Genomic DNA, 20,436 nt, shown 5'->3' on the forward strand with positions numbered 1-20,436 from the left:
ATCCTAAACTGTAACTGGATCGTTGTGAGATATTGCCACTCTATTACGTAGTGAGGCACGAACGTAGGATTAGAGTATAGTCTTTGGGCGAGCGGATAACGCCGGTACCGTCTCTTGTTTCCGCTCTCCCATATTGCTCGTAAGACTTGAGTCTCACCGAGCTCTTTCTTTTCTTCTCTTATTTTCGTACCTACCGCAATAATCTCTCGTTATAAGTTTCATCCCTCTGGTCACCCAACATCCACTATCATAAAAACACTTCTATTTCGAACCATGGCCCGCATCGCTTCGGACCCGGCATTCGACATTCAACCCGATTTTTCCTCACCCACCTTCGAAGGTCTCAGGGTTCGAATCATCGGAGGAACCCAGACAACCCACGAAGAAGTCGCTACGGAGTTAATCACTGCTTGGCAGTTAGACCGCGACCTCAGAGTAACAGCGTGGAAAAGGCAAGTAGACGAAGATGCAGAACTGGCAGCCGATGCAGCCAGAGTCGCACGAGAACAAGCAAACCAAGAACGTTTACGCCTAGAACACGAAGCAGAAATGGAGCTTCGCGAAGCTGAGAAAAAGAAGCCGAAAATCAACGACTTCCAGACAGGCACAGCTGTAGGTGACACGCTCACCCCTCGCCCATCTCAGTACGCCATCCATAAGCTGAAATCGTTCGAATACGTCGAGCTATGGTACTTCAGCCCAGATGGGTGTAAGACAACTGCAGACGACGCCAAAACTAGCGCCGAAGATACATTTGGTCTAGCCAAGGTCGACGACTTCGTAGCGCTCAAGCCAGTTGCATCCTTCAAAGCATCCCGCAAAGCGGTGCAGGACCACAACCTCGAGTGGCGCCAGTTCGACCTTGCCAAGAACAGCTTTCTCTTACATATCAACAAGCTGAAATGGCCGGAGAAACATCAGCGAGCCCTAACCATGTTCTTCATGAACATCGTAGCCCACCCGTATCGTTCAGAACACTTTGGCGAGCAAGCGCTGCTGCTCTATGCGGCCCGCGTCCGTCGTGACTGGCACGACACCCTAGTCCTCAATAATGCGTTCGACATTAGCATCTTCAACCTCACCCTACTGAAGAACATGAGCGAAGAAGTTTGGAACAGAGCGCGGCATGAATCTCTCACAGAGGTCAGTTCATCTAAGATTGTCGCTCTCAGCAATTCAGCATCTGACTGTACTCCCCATCACACTTCCACCTGCTTCCAATGACCCCATAATGCTACCGCTACAAATGCTTCCACAAAAATTCGCTTCCACTACAATCGCTCCCGTTCCCACTGCTTCCACCACTCCCGCTCCGCTTCCAAAATGCTCCTGCTCCCACTGTGAACTCCTCGATCCTTCGCGGGATTCCAACATGCCTCAGTTTCAGACGGCGCAACACCAGCGTGTCCCCAGCCGAGACAGTGCCCCCTCGCACCGCAACCAAACAAAAGAAGGGCATCGCAGGGCCAACTCCCGTTCACGCTCCCCACCTCGTAACCCAGCTCCTCGCCCTCCTCCCCGGGTCACATCTCCTAACCACCAGCGTCCTCGCCAGGAGCGGAAGCGTCCTGCCCAAGAAAAGCAGTCTTTTCAGAGCAGCGCGGCACCAAACGGCCTATTTGCCTGCGCTCTATGCCTCGGCCGCTTCGCCCACAATGTGCACAAATGCAAGAGCGAGTTCCTCTGGGACGGCAAGACTCCCACCTCCTGCCGGCGAAATGCAGAAGGTCGCCTTGTCAATGCCCAAGGCCTGCAGCTTTGCTACGACTGGCAACGCCCAAATGGCTGTTCGAATACCAGCAAGGAACACATTCATCAATGTTCCGGATGTGGGAGTGCGGATCATGGGGCTCAGAGCTGTTCTCGAGGGCAGGAAGCTTAAGGCGCTTACCCCCTACAACCCCAATGCTTGGCTACTCGCTCTCACTAAATCGCGACTCATACTTAATTACGCACATATACCACATTCATTACAACACGGCTTCCTCGGTAGTATTCCCACAATCAAAACTACTTATACCCCCCCTAATAACCCCTCCATCGATGAACATGCCGAGGCATTTGCTTCGATTCTCGCTCGTGAATACGAAACAGGCCGCTATCTCGGTCCGCTATCCACTGCTGACATGGAAACCCTCATCGGTCCCTTTCAGACAGCCCCCTTGTCGCTCATCCCAAAGCCCGGAAAGCCAGGAAAGTATCGCCTCATCCAGAACTTGTCACATAGATCGAACTCCCTCCCTCGTCCCATTGATTCCATCAATTCCGCTATCGACTCCAATCTCTACCCTTGTACCTATGGCACATTTGCCACCATTTGCACCTTGGTGTGGCGCCTCCCTCCTGGTTCAGAAGGAGCAACACGGGATGTCGCCGAAGCTTACAGGACCATTCCGCTACACCCCTCCCAATACCCAGGTGTTGTCGTCCGTACAGGAGAAGATAAGTTTGCCATTGATACTAGTTTTTGTTTTGGCTGCTCGTCCGCAGCCGGCACTTATGGGGGACTCGCTGACGCTGGTGCAGACTTGCTACGGAGCGAAGGTGTCGGCCCACTCTCGAAGTGGGTTGATGATCACCTTTTCTTTCGCGTTCTCCTACAGTACCTTGCCGAATACAACGTGCAAAGGGCAATTTGGGCCAAGAATATCCAAGATAATGGCGGCCTTCGCATCAATGGAGGTAGAAAATGGTACCGAGGCGCTACCCTGCTGGATGACACCTTTGAGGAATTCGACGAAGATTGTTGTTTCCCCATCCGTGATCTTTCCAAATGTTCCCCCCGTTCCAAACACGATGCATCCTTCTCGTACTGTATGGACGATATCAATTTCTTCTCCGCCGAAACAGGGACACCTTGGGAACTTTCAAAGGACACTCCCTTCTGCACTACTCCGCCGTTCACTGGCATCACCTGGGACCTCGGAGCTCGAACAGTGGAAATCCCGGCAGCCAAGAAACAGAAATACTTGGCGGCCATATCGACCTGGGAATCCCAACCGCGCCATACGCTCAGTGAGACCCAGAAACTCTTCGGCAAACTCCTGTATGCGTCGCTCATTGTTCCCGCTGGTCGAGCCTACCTCACAGAACTGGAGACCATGCTCTCTATCTTCAGTGACCGCCCTTACGTGCCACATACCCCTCCTCGAAACTGTGCTGCTGACCTCAGATGGTGGTCTGCAATCCTACAGCAACCGTCAGTCAGTAGGCTCATCCCAGGCCCTTGCGAAGTCTTCGACCCCAACGCCTTCTCAGATGCTAGCTCAGGCGTGGGCATTGCAATTTGGATCAATGGATGGTGGCGCGCATGGCGGCTCATTCCTGGCTGGAAAGCTGACGGACGCGACATTGGATGGGCGGAAGCCATCGGCTTCGAGTTCCTCGCCCTTACCATCACACAAACCTCCAGATCCAGCCCAGTACCTTGCATTAAGATTTTCGGAGACAACCGCGGAGTCGTTGAGGGTTGGTGGAAAGGTCGCAGCCGAAACCGCGCTACAAACGGAGTCTTCAAGCGGATACACAGCATCGCCGAAGCCATACCTTGTACCTTCCTCACTCGCTACATTCCCAGTGCGCTCAACCCAGCAGATGACCCCTCACGCGGAAAGTACCCTCCTCGCTCCCTACTTCTGCCCCCCATTCCTTTGCATTCCTCTCTCAGGAACTTCATCGTCGACTTCGACGCCCCTCTACTACCAAGCGAGACCCACCGTCACCTCAAGTGCATCCCGCTTCATGCTCCCACCAGAACCCATCAGCGGACAGATTATGCAGAACGAGCCCTTGCAAACCGGCAACTCGAGCAACAAGGAGAGGAACTCTACAAAGCGTCGCAAGCTTAGTAGGTCTCTTTCCTACTAAATACCCAGCTACCTTGCGCAACCACCATCTAACCTACCCCCCACCTAGCTTATAAAGTCGACTTGACCCCGGTTACCTCGGCCTTACGGCCCCACTGTGCGGCAAAAGATAGACTACGCTTGTGGATTCCGTTCGCCCCCAGACTCACTCCCAACACCCTTGGAGTGGGGGACATAGCCAGAATTCAAGACGTAATGCTACATGCATGGGCAGAGAGCACACGTGAATCATACGGCTCTGGACTGCTAGTATTTCACATTTTCTGCGACTCACGATCAATTCCTGAACGAGACCGCGCCCCAGCGGATTCTATCTTAATATCAACCTTCATAGCAGCAGCAGCAGGTTTATATTCCGGGAAAACAATAGCGAACTACGTCTTCAGAGTCCGCGCTTGGCACATCCTTCACGGCTTACGCTGGAGCCTCAACGACGAGGAAATCGACGCTCTCCTCAAAGCTTCCGAGAACTTAACACCCCCTTCCTCGAAACGTAAGAAGAGACGCCCTTATACGATCGAATTCATTTGCACACTCCAGAGTCATCTCAATCCTGAGTGCCCGTTAGACGTGGCCGTTTTCAGTTGCCTAATGTCCACATTTTATTGTACAGCAAGAGTCGGAGAATTTACCATCCCCACCCTCACATCCTTTAACCCAAATCGTCACGTCAAACCTTCAGACGTACGCATGGAGCAGGACCGAAACAACTTCTCAATGAGGGTCTTTCACTTACCTCAGACCAAGACCTCATTAGCAGACGGAGAAGATGTATTGTTCGCAAGGCAAAACGGCCCATCAGACCCAGAGAGAGCCTTTCTGCAGCATATAGCCATCAATAACCCTCCAGCTGGAGCCGCGCTCTTTGCATACCGCTACAAGAATGGTCATCGCCCTTTGACGAAACAAAAATTCATCACACGTCTAGCCAAAGCGGCCAGGGCTGCAGGTATGGACCCTCTGCAAGGTCATGGCATCCGCATAGGATCTACCCTCGAGTATTTACTCCGAAACGTTCCTTTCGAAGTCGTCAAAACAAAGGGTAGATGGGCTAGCGACGCATTCCAAACTTACCTTCGGAAACACGCCCAGATCCTAGCACCCTTCATGCAAGCCACGCCGGCTCTCCACGACGAATTCGTTCGTTTCTCAATGCCGAGAAACCGCTAAAAAAGATGAAAACCACATAGACGTGAGTAGTCTTTAACTCCTACCTCGTTGGGATATCTGCGGCCACGCTGCGACACGTCGTTTCAGACTCCTAACACCATGGGGATTCGCAGCTCACCTTCTTTCTCTTCAGACAGATCCCCGATCGGGGCCGGAAGCGCTTCGCGCCTTCGCCCACACACTTAGTAGCAGTTAGCCTTCACTCCCCACTCCTTCATAGCTCTCGCTTGAATAACATTGACCTTTGGACAATTCTCTCTATCTACGAGCGTCTTGAGTGACACCCCAAGAAGTTGTGGGAAGCTGATTCGGAAGTCACGCAACAATCATTTGGCGCCAGGCTCACATCATGCATCATGGGGTGCATTTGGACCGTATTGAATACCATGAGCCTGCAGCCGGTAGGTAAGTAATTAAACTGTAGAGGAGCTTTATATGTAGAGCTGATGGAATCAACATCGATGAGCACAGATTTCAGTATCTGTATACTGATAGTAGTGCAGTATACAATGTGATTGTTCATAATTGTTACTATATGTTAGACAGTTCCTCACATCATGTGTAGACTCGGCGTCGGGCGAGCCAGCTGCCGGAACAAATGGCGGAGAGAAGCAAAGACAAAGAAAGAAGCCGGCGGCTCCTTCCGAGCACTGATGTATGGAAAGCAGGACCACCGCGCTCTATTTGTCAGCCAAAATCGTACTATATAAGGCAGGAGCTTCTCGAGTACCCCGTACACCGTAAGAAGTTTGTTTTGTTGTACAGTCCAAGAAATACCGTTCAGATAATATTCTAAGAAGCAATTGGACCATCTTCCCTACATCCGACTTCTCCAGCTTCCGTCTCCTCTGTGCTTTCGTCTTCTGTTGTCGTGGCGAAGGGCACCAATCCAAACCCTGGCCACTCACAAAACTCATTGCATTTGTGCTGTTTCTCAAACATGCTAACCGTGCATTCCATATTCCCCTCGCCAAAAAGATCCTTCCCTTGGCCAACCGACCTAATCAAAAAATTATATAAGCAAGCATGGAATGACATATTGATGCATGGGTCTGTTAGGATCTGCGGGTCTGTCAGCAGCTCTGTGCTTCCTATCAGGATATCTGAGTCAGTAGTGTATCGAGCTGCAAAGCAATGAATTACCTTGATAGTCTGAGATGAAGGCCAAGCCACCCGTCTTTACATACTGCACATGTTGCGTGAAAGAAAAGAACAAAGCTACTTCATAGCCATAATCATCTTGATCGAGCAGAGGATTAGAGTCCATGTTGTGAATGAACTTCACAAAAATGTCTGGCCCGCCTTCAATAAGCTCCTCTACAAGATATCCCACACACGGTGAGCCTGTTTTTGAGCCTGCCTTCATAGGTTTGGAATCACGTTGAGAGTAAGAGATTGCCAAGCCAGCATCAACGAAGCGCACACAAGGGATGTTAAATGGTGGAGGTTCCTCAGAGGAGGCAATACAGTGATTGATGAAGGCGTATGTGAGCTGTAGGAGAGAATGAGCCCAATATAAAACATTTGCTTCCTTGCCAAGCTTGGCTATTTCGTCGATTGAAGAAAAACGACCTATTTTGTACATAAGGGTTGAGGCAGATGGAAACACCTTATGAAATGGTCGCTTTACTGCAACGTTTTGACCAGGAACCGATCCTAGCCCACTTTTAACAAGAGGAGTGAGAGAAAGCCAACCAGGATGAGCAGTCTTGAATCCACCAGCTCCCAGCATGCTGCGCATAGATGAATTGACTGTCAGCTGTCCGATTATCGCCTGCACCGGTTCTACCTTAAAAGAACGATAATTGAGATTCTTACTAAGGATATCTGCAAGCGGACGAGTGGGGATCCCATAGAAATGAATGTTCTCAGTGTATGTGCCAAGCACTGCAAGAAAAACAGTAGAAAAACAGTTAACAGTGCATCACTGTGAACAGGACGCCAAACTCACCTTGTGCAACATCAAAGTTTGTTGCACTGCCTCCACTCCACAGTGCTTCCTTTAGGTCGCTGCGATCAGGCGAGCTAAACAGCGCTTTGGGTGGTGCAACTGCAAGCTTTTTGTGAGGTGGTGATGAAGATGTGGTGGCGGTGCTCAGATTGTTCCTGTGGGACCGTTTGGTAGACTCAAAGGCACTTGACGATGTAAGATTTTGAGTGGATGCGGAGGCGCTTTGCAATACAGTAGAGACCTGTAGCATAGATATGAATCATCTGAACTGCTGCCAGGTGTAAAACAAACTTGCGTTCTCCATTGTTTCTACCCGATGTTGAACTTGAACTTGACGAGTGGTGACCTGTCTTACCTCCTCCGCTTTTTCTACCCATTCCTCATACTCATTCCATTGAGCCTCCAGAACGACGACCATCAGCGCAAATTGCTTGGTCTTGAATGTGGGTGCCTTCGATCCTTTCTTGCTTGGGACCATGCATTGTGAGATGAAATATGGGACTGAGGCCTTGTGCGTAAAGAGGTCAACCCATACTGCATCTCGGACAACAAACTCCTCAATACGCCATGGGAATCCTGCACCAAAAGTCAAAATCTTAGGAAGGATAGTGTCGAATGCAATATCCATGAGCCCAGGAGCATCAATGCGTGCGTCAACATCTTTTTTGCCTTCTTGGATATTCTATGATGATTGATGAGTGAGTGACATGCTGGTTGAACAAGTGATGCTGAAAACAAACCCCAATCACAACCCAATGTCCTTTCCTCCGTGCACCGACCTCATGGACTGCCGAAATGTCGAGTGTGATGGTTTCCATTGGTGGAAGTGCATATGAGAGTTTCGACCAACGCTCACGCTCGGTGCCATACTGCACATGATTTACCAAATAGCCTGAGCCTGAGGAGCGACTTGGCTGCCCACGCTCGGTGCCATACTGTGCATGATTTACCGAATAGCCTGAGCCTGAGGAGCGACCCGGCTGCCCCCATGATGATGGGATAGTGATGTCTGGCCCAGTGGAATGGGTCATTGATGGTGGACGAATGCCACGACCAAATGCAATAACAGGAGGGGGGTTAACTGTTGCTGTGTGTATGAGTCTCGGTCAGATCTAGTGCACTACACAAACAGTAATCAACGACAAATGTACATTTCCTCTGTGCAGCATTGACAGTTTGCCGGATCGTGCGTGGGTCAGGGAAGGTATGGGAGAGCTGCGGCTGCGGAACAGATCTACCAGTGGGTCTCACAGATGTGGCTGGCATGGTTAGATAGTGGGAATGGCATGGACCGCAGACATAGCGGCCAGGTTTGCCTGGGTTGACGGTACCAACATAGAAGCAAGGATCACCTTTTGCAATCCTTGCTCGACAAACAGGGTGTTCACAAACACGATCTTCTGCAGCAAATGCATCTTCTGTGAATTGAGAAATGAGCTCAAACTCAGGCATGGTAGAGACACAGTGAGACATGGTGAAGGAAAAGCAATGGTAGAGACACAGTGAGACACAGTGAAGGAAAAGCAGTTTGAAATTACTAGCCTAAGTAGACAGATTATATATCTGATGCCATGTGGCCAACACCATGCGGCCATTCAACCACATGACTGTGAACAACCAAGGGCCTCGTAGATAGAGCCTCCTCCGAGTCGGAGGGCGCTTGGGCTACAGTGCTAATTGATTAGTTGCGATTGACATCATTAGACCGCGGATCAAAGCTTTCCATTATGTAGGTGGCTCAAAGTAGCCGCCTAACTTCGCCTGTGCCTAACTCTGCCTAACCTAGGCATATGAGATAAGCAAGCAGTGGAAAGCTTTGATCCACGGTCCTTGGCAGCACGGATGATGGGTAAGGCGGCTGCAGCATCATCTACATTAGCTTCGCACCTTACCTCTCCTCATGCTCCCTTATCTTCATTCTGCTGATTCAAGCCAAAGATACCAGCATGTTCATGCAACTCTATTCTTGCCGTTGGGGTGCAGGTTCTGCCGATTCAAGGCATAGGAGCGGCGGGTAGGTTGTACACCGGTTGGAATCCTGTATGCAGGTCAGTGCTCTCCTGTTGTCATCATCATTCTTCCTGAAAATCTGTTCAATGCAGCAAGTCTTTAACCTCTTTGACTACCACGTCTCAATATGGTGTCACAGTGCGGTAGAACGTTCTGATTGTCCACCTGGCATGGTACTTGGTGAGCTCCATCCTGATTGCCATGTACTTACTGATGTAGTACCATAGCTTAAAGTGTCACTGAAGCAACTCATGGATTCGACCTCCACTGGGTTAGAGGTGTATATGTAGCTTGCGTCAAATTGCTTAATATTTCGATGGGTGTTTATTCCATGGCTGCAACGTGAGCTTGATGGGTACAAGGACCGTATAAACAACACTGCGAAGCGACATGATCGCAACAAGGTTGATAAAGTTCTCATACCAGTTTTCCCTCACTCTCGCTGACATGGCCTACTATCTACTTTCAAGGTGCTCCCTCATGGGGTCCCAAACCTCATTTATGATTCACCAGGTGACTTTGGCGCACTTGATTTCAAAGTGTGTGATACGTCTCCTGTTATTTTCATTTGCATGTGCTAAGTACAAGTATTCTGATTTCTATCTAGATCGTTCTCGAACCAGGCGCTATAGACCACGTTCATAATCTCTATGTTGATCTTAATCACGCTGTCTTTGAGCTTGTCCCTCGAGACTTTGGTGATTTCATACATCAGTGCTATAATGAGCTTGGCCGCCCCGTTGTCGATCGCCGCTCAGCATGGAACATCTATTTGGACTTACACCAGATCATCTCTTGGCTTTATGAGCAGTTGCCACCAGTGGTGCTCCCCAATGACAATCTGAACAATGATTTCTTACCGCTCTTGGAAAACCACGAGGACTTGCCATTTCACGACGGGAATGATGGGGCTTATTATATGGGTGGTGTAGGAGGGGGATTGGGCCTTCGTGTGTTTTCTCCGTGGATGCAACATTAAAAAGACCTGACTTCGTTGTAGATGAATCTCATTCACGACAATTGGACATACTTGCAGAGGATGATGAACCGGATGTATCTCTCCTTGAAGACACCAACATTGACGAGTCTGGTCACACTGGTCTAGTGGTCTGGGAGTTTTCCGATGACGAAGATGGACATGTGGTTGACGAATGGTAGTCGGATTGACAATAAGACTTATTATGTAGTGCGCTGTAGAGACTCATGCCTCTCATGGCATGATATGGCAGTATCCACTAGGGAGTACACAGCACGACTTGCAGCAATCACTCTGTATGCTACCTGCAGCTATTCCTATATGAGGCGCAGCTTTCCCGCACAACGCGCGCCATGCGCGCACCATTCCCGCGCTTTGCGATGTATACACGCGCGCGCTTTCCCGCGCTTGAGCGCCCTATAGCGCCAGCCATCCAGAAGCATCCATCCACTGTCCACCAAGCTCTCTAGTGCGTATATTCCCATTTCTCTTATTTACATATCGTTCCACCTCTATTTTTACCATGGACCCTTACTTACATATATCTTTACATACCTTACTCGGTAGCGAGTCGGCTCCGCATGACAGCGCTTAGGCGCCATATAAGCGCCAGCATCACGGACCACGAGGATACTTACTTTACCTCCCACTTACCCACTTACCACCTAGAGAATATAGTTGCAATCTATTCTTTGACACCTCGCGCTCGTATCTCTTGTTATTCATCTAATCACCACTTAAGCAAACTCACACTTACTCTCACTTGTCTCCGCTCATGCGTGCGCGCTTCCCGCGCCTCGCGCGTACCTTCGCTTTCCCGCGCCTCGCGTGTACCTGCGCGCTTTCTCGCGCTTCGCATTGGCCGACCAGTAGCGCCTTCAGCGCCTACTTCTAGAACCTTGCTGCACTCGCTTCCCCTTTAGGGTCGAACGCACTTGTCTTCTCAAGAATAGCAGACTAGGCAACGCGCGACCTCACAACATTATAGATACAGTTTGGAGCATTTGTTCGCTCCTCGCAGTATAGTTGTTTCTACAGCGCTCTTGATGTCCACTTGGTGGATCTGCCAGTCACGCTCCGTGGCCATGGCTAGGACGGTCCTGATGGTCGACATGTTGGAGGTAGGCGCGAACGTGTCGAAATAATCGACACCTTCTTGCTGACGTTGGCCGTTAGCCATGAGGTGAGCACGGAGTTTGAGTTTCTGTCCATCCGGACCGCGTTTGGTGGCAAGGACGAAATGGCATGGGATAATGTTGACATTTCCAAACAGGACTTGGCAGCCAGACTTACGCTCTCTCCCTCATGTAGGTAGCGGAGAGGATGGATGGGATACCTACCAACCCACCATAAAACCCACACCCACCATGTGGGTGTGGGTATACCTGTGGGTACGGGTGCGGGTGATACTGGCGACACCCGCGGGTATACCTGTGTCATTGCCTAGTCATCGGTGGTATCATGCCGAATGACATCAAGTTTTTCGTTGGGCATCGTGTTGAAAGTATGTCAAAGATCTCGCTGGCTGGCTGTGCAGTCATTGGGTTGATGTTGTTTCACCCAATAATTGACGGTATAGGTCATCCCGTGTTGGAAATCGTACGGGAAGGAAACAAGAAGCATGCGTTTGGGAGTCAGGGATCCCTTGTGCGCAACATTCCAATATCACACGCTGTAGAAACAACTATACTGCGAGGAGCAAACAAATGCTCCAAACTGTATCTATAATGTTGTGAGGTCGCGCGTTGCCTAGTCTGCTATTCTTGAGAAGACAAGTGCGTTCGACCCTAAAGGGGAAGCGAGTGCAGCAAGGTTCTAGAAGTAGGCGCTGAAGGCGCTACTGGTCGGCCAATGCGAAGCGCGAGAAAGCGCGCAGGTACACGCGAGGCGCGGGAAAGCGAAGGTACGCGCGAGGCGCGGGAAGCGCGCACGCATGAGCGGAGACAAGTGAGAGTAAGTGTGAGTTTGCTTAAGTGGTGATTAGATGAATAACAAGAGATACGAGCGCGAGGTGTCAAAGAATAGATTGCAACTATATTCTCTAGGTGGTAAGTGGGTAAGTGGGAGGTAAAGTAAGTATCCTCGTGGTCCGTGATGCTGGCGCTTATATGGCGCCTAAGCGCTGTCATGCGGAGCCGACTCGCTACCGAGTAAGGTATGTAAAGATATATGTAAGTAAGGGTCCATGGTAAAAATAGAGGTGGAACGATATGTAAATAAGAGAAATGGGAATATACGCACTAGAGAGCTTGGTGGACAGTGGATGGATGCTTCTGGATGGCTGGCGCTATAGGGCGCTCAAGCGCGGGAAAGCGCGCGCGTGTATACATCGCAAAGCGCGGGAATGGTGCGCGCATGGCGCGCGTTGTGCGGGAAAGCTGCGCCTCATATAGGAATAGCTGCAGGTAGCATACAGAGTGATTGCTGCAAGTCGTGCTGTGTACTCCCTAGTGGATACTGCCATATCATGCCATGAGAGGCATGAGTCTCTACAGCGCCTACTTGTACGCGGAGCTGAAGGAGGAGGTGTACATGCGTGCACCCCCAGGGTACCTAAAAGAAGGTGATGAGGGAAAGATTTTGAGGTTGAGGAGAAGTCTGCCGGGGCTGAAGCAAGCAGGGTACGAGTGGGCCGAAGAACTTGCTGGTGTGTTCCGAAAAATTGGCTTCATGCACTCACAGGTTGATCAAGCCGTCTTTTACAAATGGGACCACGACGAACACATGGTTGTCACCGTGTCCGTCGACGATATGGCAGTTACCTCAAAGCACCTCACTCATATCACACATTTCAAAGCTGACCTGCGCAAGTATTTCGAAATCATGGACTTAGGCGAACTCAACTGGCTACTCGGATTAAAGGTAGAACAGGACCGCATCGCACGCACCATCACCTTCTCCCAAAACACCTATGTCAACACTGTCCTCGAAAGATTCAACCTATCCAACTGCAAATTGTCCCAAACGCCCATGGATACCAGCGCCGTATTGACCATTGACCAATCTCCCTCGACCCCAGCCGAGCACCACACGATGCGCGATGTCCCGTACCAGCGCGCCATAGGTTCGCTTATGTATGCAGCGACTAGTACACAGCCAGACATCGCGTTTTCGGTAGCCACTCTCTCCCAATTTATGAGGAACCCCGGGCACGCGCATTGGGAAGCAACCAAGCGCGTGATGCGCTACTTGAAGGGGACAGCAGACTATACACTCACCCTAGGCACGACAGATGGAGGGTTAGAGGCGTACGTTGATGCAGACTGGGCGTCCCAGCTGCATCATCACTCAATTTCCAGGTACGTCATCTTGCTGAATGGTGGACCTATTGCGTGGAGTGCCCACAAGCAACCACTCATAGCACTGTCCACCGCCGAGGCAGAGTACATAGTGTTGACTATGGTCACGCGCGAATTGCTGTACCTGCAGCTTCTGATCGAGGAGCTCTACGACGTGCCCCGTACCCCTACTCCCATTTACTGCGACAATCAGGCTGCTATAGCCCTTGCTTCCAAGCCGAAGTTCCACGCCCGTACCAAACACATCGACATTCGTTTCCATTTCGTACGCCAGCACATCAAAAACGGCACGTTCTCGTTGCTCTATTGCCCAACAGAGAACAACGTAGCCGATGCCTTTACGAAACCCCTCCCGCGTCCTCGCCTCCAGAAGCTGAGAGCATCGATGGCGCTAGGTTCTGCTCGAGGGGGAGTGTTGGGATCCGAAACGGCCGATCAAGAAGAGGAATGAGTATAGGCGAGCGCAACGTACTAGCGAGTCGAGCGAGTGACGCATATGACGTCGGCCGATATCTTTTTCATTATATTCCACTATATTCCTATGATACTGAAATTTTCTGTTCCTATGCACACTAGTATAAAGGTTCGAGTACGAACGACACGACATCTCAGTTCTATCAAAGATACTGAGATGTACGTATATCTGATTCTATCTACCTTACGACGAACTCACAAAAGACTTAGTATCATCATTGTTTAGGTACTTGTCATGTAGCACACAGAGTTCTATCAAAGATACTGAGATTATCATCGTTGTTTAGCGTCCCGCGTGTCCCCCGCTCGTCTCAACTCTCTACAGTCATACATTCGTACATGGACATATGTAGCTGGTACTAAGTCATGAGGTTACATTTCAATGGCTGGTTGTGACAGCCACAGAGACAGTCGGGAAAACCAGGATTCGAAGCCGGGGAAAATAAGGACAGTTGAAAAACATCTATATTAGGTACGTAGCAGGACTTACTCTATTATATTTTAGCTCTGTCTCTGCGGTTTCCGGAGTCCTGCACCAGAAATGCTGACAAATAGAGCGCGGTGGTCCTGCTTTCCATACTGATGGATCCCGGCACACGCGTTGACATGCATCATGCTCATTTGTGTAGTGATCTGATCACTGGGTTTTTGCAGAGCATCCAAAGGAGGTTGTCTTTTGAATCGAAGTCACACCGTTTTGGAGTCTTGGACATGGGCATTTGAGTTTTGGTACTAGTAAGTGCACAAAACGAACGGTTGATAAGCATGTTTTAAATTTTTGCCTTTGACACTCACTCGCAGTATCAAAATAAACGGTGCCGATTGTCCTCTCCTTGATCTCCTTCGTGGTAGAGTAGCGGTACGCCCATGGCCTATCTCCCCTTTGCCAGCACTCATTATAAAATTGCTCGTTCAACGCTAGAGTTTGTGGTGAACAACAGTGTTTGCTCACATTGAGGACTAGCTTACTGCTGAAAGGAATATCCCGATCTCCCCAATCTCCCTCTTCCGGCAGCTCTTCGTCATCCGACAGTTCCATCTGTCTTGAGATGCTGCTTTCAACAGAACTCGCCACTCGCAAAATGCCGTCAGCCCACGGATTCTCTGTCTTGAATGAACTAGCAGCATCCGAGTACCGTTCCGCACTCCACGGGCAAACACCTTCTCTTGTGGCAGATTTGTCGAGTTTATCTTCCTGTAAAATTTAGGTTACTCACTTCATTCTTAGGAGAAATCAACTCACCTCGATCTTTTGGATTCCTCGACATTTCTCTCTGTGTTTGGTCCAAAGTCCAGGATAGTATCTGGAGCGCTTGTCCAAACTGATCTCCTTCTCGTATCCGCGGCACCTGACGGATGTAGGGCATACACTGTAGGTGTACTCGTCGTCTTCGAGCTCCTGTTTCCGCTGACCCTCGCTTTTCCTCTGCCGCTTGTGACAGCCCGCGATGAATCGATTATCGTGCTTGCTGTCATTTGGATCCATTTTCCCAACAAAGTTATGACTCGGCGTGTTCTGTGTGTCATATGTTTCGGAAGGGGGGTGAGATGGGGCGGGCCCATGGAAGTTGAGTTTGGCTGGACAGATGCCCAAGTGCTCGTTGACAAGGAGGCTGACCGTGGGCCAGTCAGTCTGAGTGTCATACTCGATAACAGTCTGACACCTGCCACACTGTATCATGTAGGCGTGGTTCACGACCGTTAGAGTATTGTCCTCGGACTGAGTGGTGGTACGGTTCGTGTCTGTCTGATGCATGGGGGTGAGGCACTGGGACTTGATTTTTCGCTTTTTTGTACTCGGAGACAACACCCTTTCAGATATGGATGTTACCATTTTATTTTCAGTGGCGCAAATTTTGGGCCTGCCTCGGAGTTGCATTGTTCACCCGAATACACATGGTTTTTTCATTCCAATATTTGTCCATTGGGGCAACGTGTGCGTATGTCGGACAACTTGTACTAACCAGTTAAAGGTGCTCCTGCTATACCTCTGCACTCGCGAATGCCATAGCCTTAGGGAATCCCCCGCTGGTCGTTTCATACGCAGTCCATCGAAGATGGGTAACTGGTTCCCCAGTAATGGGAGTGTAAGTGTCTATGTCATAAGGTACAATTGGTATTCCAAGGCGGACAATCAATGTATTAGATGTTGATGGTTTCAATGCGGCTTTCCAAGTTGTAGGGTGCATCTCTACAAAATTTTCTCCTCGTGAAAGCGAACCTTGTCTGACATGGTCATTCCAGAAAAATAAATCACCATAGAAGTCAAGAAAGTCCATGTGTATCCGCTCTGGCTCCCTCCTCAATTTTCCCACCTGTCAGGATCTTCTTCAGGCCTACAATAGGGATGGTGAGGACACTTAGTCATGATGGTACCTTTCTTGCAGGAGTTTGGTTCTGCTGTCGTCTTCTTCTCCAGTGTTATCTTATGCACAATGCAAGATTCCGCACACGGAGTTCCCCCAACTGGCGGGCAGGGCTCGAATTCAGGCGTACAATATGCAATCGGTATGTATTGAATTACCCTTTGCAGAGCGCGCGTTGTTCTCGGAGATCTCGCAGTTAACTCAGGAACATTCTGATCGAGAAGAACCCCCACCATTTTTTGAAGGAATACAAACAGATCTTTCCCCTCCTGTCTTTGTTCTCCGGTTAAGCTTCACCCTTCAAGTGGCATCGTCCGAGATGGGTTCGAAGAACAAAAGCCAGGTGCCACGTCTGCCAATTCTACCAACGGATCCTATTTCACGCCACCTTTCGTTGTTTGGTGAGCAAAAGAAGGTATCCAACTCCTCAATGGTTCTTCAGGTCATACCGGTTTTGCTGATGACTCCAACAGAGGAAAATTCAGTCAGCACTAGGGTTCTTAACTCTCCTTGTCTTTGAGACGTCCCGGTAACAAGCTGGTCCCACTCAACTGACAATCGGAAGGGCCCACCACCGTCTACTCTTCCGAACTTCATTTTTCCCCTGCATGTCAATTTACGCACCATTTTCACTCATGATGGTTCCAGTCTTACCATGTGGACTTTCCCCGCAACTATCCATTGACTCCAGTAAACCAACTCCTTCGCACTCCTTTGCAGCCTCCACAGATCACACGTCTCGAAAAACGACGAATCGTTCTGGAGAACATCGTCGGACGCTGGAACTGGGTCAATGCCCATATAGCTAGCTCACCTCTGGACTCAGACTCGTATGTGCTCCATGCGCACACTGCAAAACTTTTGTCATCACTTTCAGATAATCGTAGCGAGCCTTCCTTCAATATGAACTTCATGAGCAACTTTCACCGGAGCGCGAGGACCGGCGGCACCATGCTCGGAGGTTGTCCTACTCTCATGCCTACAATACTTTCTCCTCGCATGCTCAGGATTTTTTTTCACAAGGGTTTCTTCACGCTTGACCAAACTGTATTGGCGACCAAAATTGCGCACACGTGGTATATGCGAGTATTTGTTTTTCAGGACAAATCTGGGCAACTTACAAGTGTACTGTCGATCTAGCGATCGGAAAAGTTTAGCGTGTATTTGATCTACCTACACATCTTGATCCATGCTCATAGTTGTTGGTATGCCTTTCGTCTGCTCGATGAGCTGATGAGGTGTGTGGCACCTGAGCTGCGTGCTCAGCCAATGAAAACTATTTATCTTTTATTAGTGAAATCCAAAGTAAGTTGTTCTCAGTCGAGAAAGACGGAGATGGACTTGTACCAGCTGGACTTTCTTTAGTGAGCAGCATAGGAATAAAAAAAGAGATACTTCCCGAATCCAACAGGGACTTTTGGCTCCTTCAATGATGGCGTGATTGGCATCCAGAATGGCAGCATATAACATGATGATCATATTGACAGGAAGGTCCCCATTCCCGATTATGGTGACCTTCATGTCACTGTTTGCATACTCATAATAGTCTATCTATATACATACGTGTTCACTGCCGACAAGAACGTGATTAGGAGAGAACATGAATAAAAGGAGGGAGAACGAATATAAAACATAACAAGGAGGGGATTAATCATAAAAATGATGTGCACAGGGAAGACGTCAGAATAAAATAATAATAAAATTGACCGTTCACAACGAATACATTATATACCAAAGTCTTGCGAAGCTTAAGATCGCCCTTGTTTATTTTCAGTTAGAAAGGTGCGTCCCATAAGATCGTGCAAGTCCTGCTCACCTATCCAAGGTCTCCAGCAGGATCAAATAGGCGTCCCGTGCCAGCGTGAATAATATTTTGCTCGATACTGATGGACAGCGCTACCCACAACCATTCAGTTCATCGAGCACAACGGCAAGTAGCACCACGTTCCCACGGGCAAGTTGTCATCGACCATCGGAGCCGAGCATGTGTTCATGATAAGGTCGCGCAGAATCTCGCTCGACTGTGCAACTCGACGAGTAAGGTCTGCCGGAATGCCTAGATATTCCTGAGTGGTTGTGACACATGCATGGCCTGCGGGATGCATGCTATTGAATGTCTCCATGTGAGCATCCCACCAGCTCTCCGTGTGAGTCTCAGACTCAAATCCTGTGACGACAACGACGATTGGGACTTTCTTCTTCAGGCAGGTCCCAGAGTAAACAGTGTTGTAGGCGTCAAGGATGGTGGGAGGGGAAATCGTGTTGCGCCGCCGCACGCAGTACACTAGAAGGTCGATACCATCCGACTCTGGTGACTTGTGCCTCATGCGCTCTTTCAACAATCCCTTCAGCTGTTTCTTCGCCTGCTTGTCCGGCACCCTGCCTTCACTACCCTCGTTCAGACCCGCGGTATCAAACAGGGCGAATTTATGGCCGGAAATGTCTACTGTGTAGCGTTTAGGTTTGAAGGTACATCCCACTGCATCATTTGATGTTTCTGCGACCTGCTTTTGGGCGATGGTATTGATGATTGAGCTTTTCCCTGAGCCGGCTTCGCCGAATACGACGACATTTTTCTGGAAAGTGGACTAAATTAGCGGTGATCACAAGGCCTTGAATCATTTTTGTACCTCATTAGTACCGCCCGCTTTCAATTCGAGGGATACGCGCCTATCACCAACATCCGAATGTAATGCTTCGGAATCGCCATCAGCAGACAATGACATTGCTGAAATTGAGAACTCACTAGGCGGTCCGTCTTCTGCCAGCAATTGTTTGAAGGTTGTGTCAAACGCACACACTATCTCGTATTGATTGAGCGTTGGTTTAGGCTCATATGAGGCACAAATTTCGAAGCGGACTGCTTCAGATTTGAAGATGGACATGAGCCGCTTGAAAAGCGTCTGAGGGCGTTCATGTATGGTGAGGGTTTCGTGCCAAGAAACACTGCAGTCGTCCATTGCCGGCACCTCGAAGGTGTTATACTGGCCATAGGGAGTAGAGATATAGACATAATAGCCTGTGGGCATGCGATCAGGCTGCGGTATGGGAACTTTGGGAAGGCCCGTGCTAGCGACAAATGTAAGCCGCATGATTATTGATCCAATATCAATATATATGTGGGTTTTTAGAGAGTGACGAGTGCCAACCTGAGTTGGCGAAAGAAAGAAAGTGGGGTATTGAAGTATGTCACTTGTAGGGATTAGAATGGAGGTTTATAAAGCCAGGGTTGCGTCCATTCAAGTTCGGGTGTTTGTACGCGGCAGTGCGCGAAGCTGGCCGCTAAAGAACGGTAACGCTCGGTCGCCATGACCCGCGACGCCGGTATGTCGATACAACCGTGGTTTGAATTCTGAGCAGTGCTTGAAAGAGCGGCGCTAGCACTGCCCAAGTGTCATCGAGCGGAATTTGAATACCGCGACTTCTGGACTTGCTCTGGACTTTTACTACATTAGTATTAGAGTTCGATCAATTCAGTTATTTGCCCATGGACTCTCACCACCTTTCATCATCTCATTTGGCGTCACTTGCTCTTTTGCAAGCTGCAGGAGACGGTCGACGACGGTCAAATGCTTGGAAATACTGGCTAGGAAATACTTCAGCATCGAATATGGGCTCAAGATAACGTCCGTGACCCTGACTTCATTTTTCCTGTGCTACCCCATTTCGTCATTTGTGTACATATCGTTGGCAATCATTAATCGCCTCTCCCCATATAGTCGTTGCGGCGGTACCGTTGGTGTGATACACTTGTATGTATCACAGATAAGAATATTTTTTTTTCTATGTGGAAGGAGTGATCTTCGGCCGGGGCATCAGCGAATAGCAATTCATATGAGCAAGGACGAATCGTAACAGGTTATTTTGACGCTATGCGGTTCAAACTTTAGGCAGTCCAAAATAAATATGCTGTAGCCGTAATTTTATCGGCAGCGAGCTACATGAGACTGGGTACGGTGTCGAACGAGCCTCTGAGACCACCGTGCGGCGGCCTACACAAAAACCATAGCCCACCGCGAGGGTCGAACTCGCAGCCTTCAGATCACAATCGCCTAGCAGTAGTAAGAGTCTGACGCTCTATCCGATTGAGCTAGGCGGGCGGTATAGCGATTCCCATTTTGAACGTTTCCTGTGACCAACGTGTCGTAGAAAGCGATCTGGACGATGGGAGAGATGGTGGAGTCTAAGAATGAATGTGCATGTGAGGCACTTAGCTGCAAGTGGCAGAACGCTGTGATACGATACTAGCAATCATGGCGGCATGGACGCCTGTCTCCTCCATAGTTGCAGCTTGAGGATGCGGTTGCATAACACTGGTTGCACG

The 20,436-nt window shown here is 49.5% G+C and overlaps 6 protein-coding genes and 1 non-coding gene across 7 annotated transcripts; 3 read left to right on the forward strand and 4 right to left on the reverse strand.

Moving 5' to 3' along the window:
- Nucleotide 1: 1 nt before the first annotated feature.
- Nucleotides 2-1,187, forward strand: HD556DRAFT_1452884 (uncharacterized protein; the record flags this gene model as incomplete). The annotated part of the gene is made up of 2 exons (XM_041308081.1): nt 2-1,143; nt 1,173-1,187. The coding sequence occupies exons 1-2, from the start codon at nt 274-276 to the stop codon at nt 1,185-1,187; spliced, it is 885 nt and encodes a 294-aa protein (XP_041167682.1). The 5' UTR covers nt 2-273.
- A 4,641-nt stretch (nt 1,188-5,828) lies between these two features.
- On the reverse strand, nt 5,829-8,460 carry HD556DRAFT_1302416 (uncharacterized protein; the record flags this gene model as incomplete). The annotated part of the gene is given in 7 exon segments (XM_041299495.1): nt 5,829-6,036; nt 6,073-6,160; nt 6,180-6,923; nt 6,988-7,228; nt 7,343-7,669; nt 7,728-8,074; nt 8,139-8,460. The coding sequence occupies 7 exon segments, from the start codon at nt 8,458-8,460 to the stop codon at nt 5,829-5,831; spliced, it is 2,277 nt and encodes a 758-aa protein (XP_041167683.1).
- Nucleotides 8,461-8,933: 473 nt separating this feature from the next.
- HD556DRAFT_1302417 (uncharacterized protein) lies at nt 8,934-10,155 on the forward strand (the record flags this gene model as incomplete). Its single annotated transcript, XM_041299496.1, has 6 exons — nt 8,934-9,001; nt 9,090-9,135; nt 9,225-9,275; nt 9,468-9,536; nt 9,605-9,947; nt 9,998-10,155. 6 exons carry the CDS (start codon nt 8,934-8,936, stop codon nt 10,153-10,155), a joined length of 735 nt encoding a protein of 244 aa, XP_041167684.1.
- Nucleotides 10,156-13,975: 3,820 nt separating this feature from the next.
- On the reverse strand, nt 13,976-15,678 carry HD556DRAFT_1317439 (uncharacterized protein). Its single transcript, XM_041301184.1, has 4 exons — nt 14,990-15,678; nt 14,716-14,941; nt 14,542-14,664; nt 13,976-14,478 (listed from the first exon to the last, which is right to left on the reverse strand). The coding sequence occupies exons 1-4, from the start codon at nt 15,623-15,625 to the stop codon at nt 14,384-14,386; spliced, it is 1,080 nt and encodes a 359-aa protein (XP_041167685.1). The 5' UTR covers nt 15,626-15,678; the 3' UTR covers nt 13,976-14,383.
- Nucleotides 15,679-16,513, forward strand: HD556DRAFT_1532188 (uncharacterized protein; the record flags this gene model as incomplete). Its single annotated transcript, XM_041309525.1, has 2 exons — nt 15,679-16,254; nt 16,280-16,513. Coding segments are annotated over exons 1-2 (375 nt in total), but the record flags the coding sequence as incomplete, so codon positions are not given.
- Nucleotides 16,514-17,799: 1,286 nt separating this feature from the next.
- Nucleotides 17,800-19,299, reverse strand: HD556DRAFT_21273 (P-loop containing nucleoside triphosphate hydrolase protein). The gene is made up of 5 exons (XM_041309916.1): nt 19,183-19,299; nt 18,859-19,131; nt 18,743-18,807; nt 17,929-18,688; nt 17,800-17,871 (listed from the first exon to the last, which is right to left on the reverse strand). The coding sequence occupies exons 1-4, from the start codon at nt 19,202-19,204 to the stop codon at nt 18,023-18,025; spliced, it is 1,026 nt and encodes a 341-aa protein (XP_041167687.1). The 5' UTR covers nt 19,205-19,299; the 3' UTR covers nt 17,800-17,871; nt 17,929-18,022.
- An 820-nt stretch (nt 19,300-20,119) lies between these two features.
- On the reverse strand, nt 20,120-20,212 carry HD556DRAFT_t5. The gene has a single exon. It is a non-coding gene; the product is annotated as a tRNA-Lys (tRNA).
- Nucleotides 20,213-20,436: the final 224 nt, after the last annotated feature.

The sequence above is a fragment of the Suillus plorans genome (genome assembly GCF_016647745.1).
Source record: "Suillus plorans strain S12 chromosome Unknown HD556scaffold_1, whole genome shotgun sequence".
NCBI classification, from domain to species: domain Eukaryota; kingdom Fungi; phylum Basidiomycota; class Agaricomycetes; order Boletales; family Suillaceae; genus Suillus; species Suillus plorans.

Bases quoted from the DNA above. Each gene is read 5' to 3' on its own strand.
- HD556DRAFT_1317439 (XM_041301184.1), bottom strand. From the start codon at position 15,625: ATGCAACTCCGAGGCAGGCCCAAAATTTGCGCCACTGAAAATAAAATG. The intron at 14,942-14,989 runs GTGAGTTGATTT...TAAATTTTACAG, and splicing joins GAGGAATCCAAAAGATCGAG to GAAGATAAACTCGACAAATC. The intron at 14,479-14,541 runs GTGAGTGTCAAA...TGCACTTACTAG, and splicing joins CGTTTATTTTGATACTGCGA to TACCAAAACTCAAATGCCCA.
- HD556DRAFT_21273 (XM_041309916.1), bottom strand. From the start codon at position 19,204: ATGCGGCTTACATTTGTCGCTA. The intron at 19,132-19,182 runs GCACGGGCCTTC...GCATGCCCACAG, and splicing joins GCGGCTTACATTTGTCGCTA to GCTATTATGTCTATATCTCT. The intron at 18,808-18,858 runs GTGAGTTCTCAA...GCGATTCCGAAG, and splicing joins GGCAGAAGACGGACCGCCTA to CATTACATTCGGATGTTGGT.